Source organism: Trypanosoma equiperdum, assembly GCF_001457755.1.
Source record: "Trypanosoma equiperdum strain OVI genome assembly, contig: ctg_630, whole genome shotgun sequence".
NCBI classification, from domain to species: domain Eukaryota; phylum Euglenozoa; class Kinetoplastea; order Trypanosomatida; family Trypanosomatidae; genus Trypanosoma; species Trypanosoma equiperdum.
In genome coordinates this window covers 1-1,361 of record NW_027124566.1, presented here as the reverse complement: position 1 = coordinate 1,361, position 1,361 = coordinate 1, and the positions used below count along the sequence as shown (strand labels likewise).

At 32.6% G+C, this 1,361-nt stretch overlaps 1 pseudogene across 1 annotated transcript in view; it reads right to left on the bottom strand.

The window, feature by feature from the left end:
* TEOVI_000285000:pseudogene overlaps nt 1-540 on the bottom strand; it is an 883-nt pseudogene extending 343 nt beyond the window's left edge. Inside the window, 3 exon segments of the mRNA in view lie at nt 67-243; nt 246-515; nt 517-540. Of these exon segments, the coding sequence occupies nt 67-243; nt 246-515; nt 517-540 (471 nt within the window).
* Between the last annotated feature and the right edge of the window lie 821 nt (nt 541-1,361).

The following is a 1,361-nucleotide window of genomic DNA, read 5'->3' as shown; positions in this document are numbered from 1 at the left end:
AATAAATTTTGCTTTTTAATCCCATACAATAGGGTGTCTAAGAGAATAAATAAGTAGAACTACTCTAATCATACCAGCAAATGAAATCGAAAAAAAAATCTCTTCATGATCCAATGCAATCATGCCTTTCCTCAAAACAAATCTTTCACCAACAGCTTCTTCCTGAATCGCACGTCAAATAAGCAACGGTTTATAAATACGTCGCTCTTGTCACCACTCATCACTTTCTTTAAGTAACTCTTCGACGCTTTTTCAAATTTCTTAAATGCACAAAATCTGATTATTTTACCTACGCCGTTTGAGTAAGGCTTACCATTTACCGGTGGCTTTAGTAAGTGAGGTAACTTATTCTCTTCTTTCCTGTATCCATAATAAAAAAGCCAATAAAATCTCTTCATATGTTCCTTCTGATACGAATTCATAATTAAATATAACTGGGGCGCGTAACATTCCGATATTTTCATGAATAGAATGCGAAAAAAATGTTTCGCTTATACAACATCCTCCTCACTAAATTTTCTCCTCATTAGCTGCATTATTTTATATAAAGTATTTCACCGCTTTTTCATACTTCTCTTGATTATAAACAATAACATCAAACCCATCAACTGTTATTACAACATCCTCATCACTTGCATTCTGTTTTTCCAAAAATTACATAACCCATCTAAGTCTTTTAAAATGGCTACACAAACCTCCTATCGCAATTGTAATAATTTCAACATTGCTTAGTTTCGCACTGAATATTACCCTATACTATCCTTGAGTTGCATGAGTTTGAACTACAACCACAAAGACTCTTGGATACTTAGTAATATTATTTGTTATATTTTTCCTGTATGATGTTGAAGAGACATTGATCTTAAACACAAAAAATGTAAGAGCAGCGGTGAGAGTAAAGTTCTCGAGTTATCAAATTATATGACTTTATTTACCTTGTAAATTTCAGAGAGTTGTAAGAGAATCATAGAAACCTTATGAAAAGAGTGAAGTTTAACAACTTAGTGGTTGGTTAAGGTAACGCTGTATAAGTATATTGTCGATTTTTCGATATTGTTATGACAGATGTTTATAATTGTATGCTTAGTGTCTGCATTTTGTGTTTGAGTGCGCATACATTGTTTTTCTATTTAGCTTCAACCACACATAGAACTTTACAGTAAATGCTTTCAGCTACTCAGTAAACTCACATTTCCACTCAGTGCATTGCTATATGAATGACAATAGTTAGTTGTTATAGTTGTTGGCTCAAAAATACTAATATTTCTACTAGTATTTTCGTTACCCATCATAACTATCTACTTTTATCATGCGCCTTTCATAACCGTTGATACGTCAGAGACTTCATATTCACTGCAAAC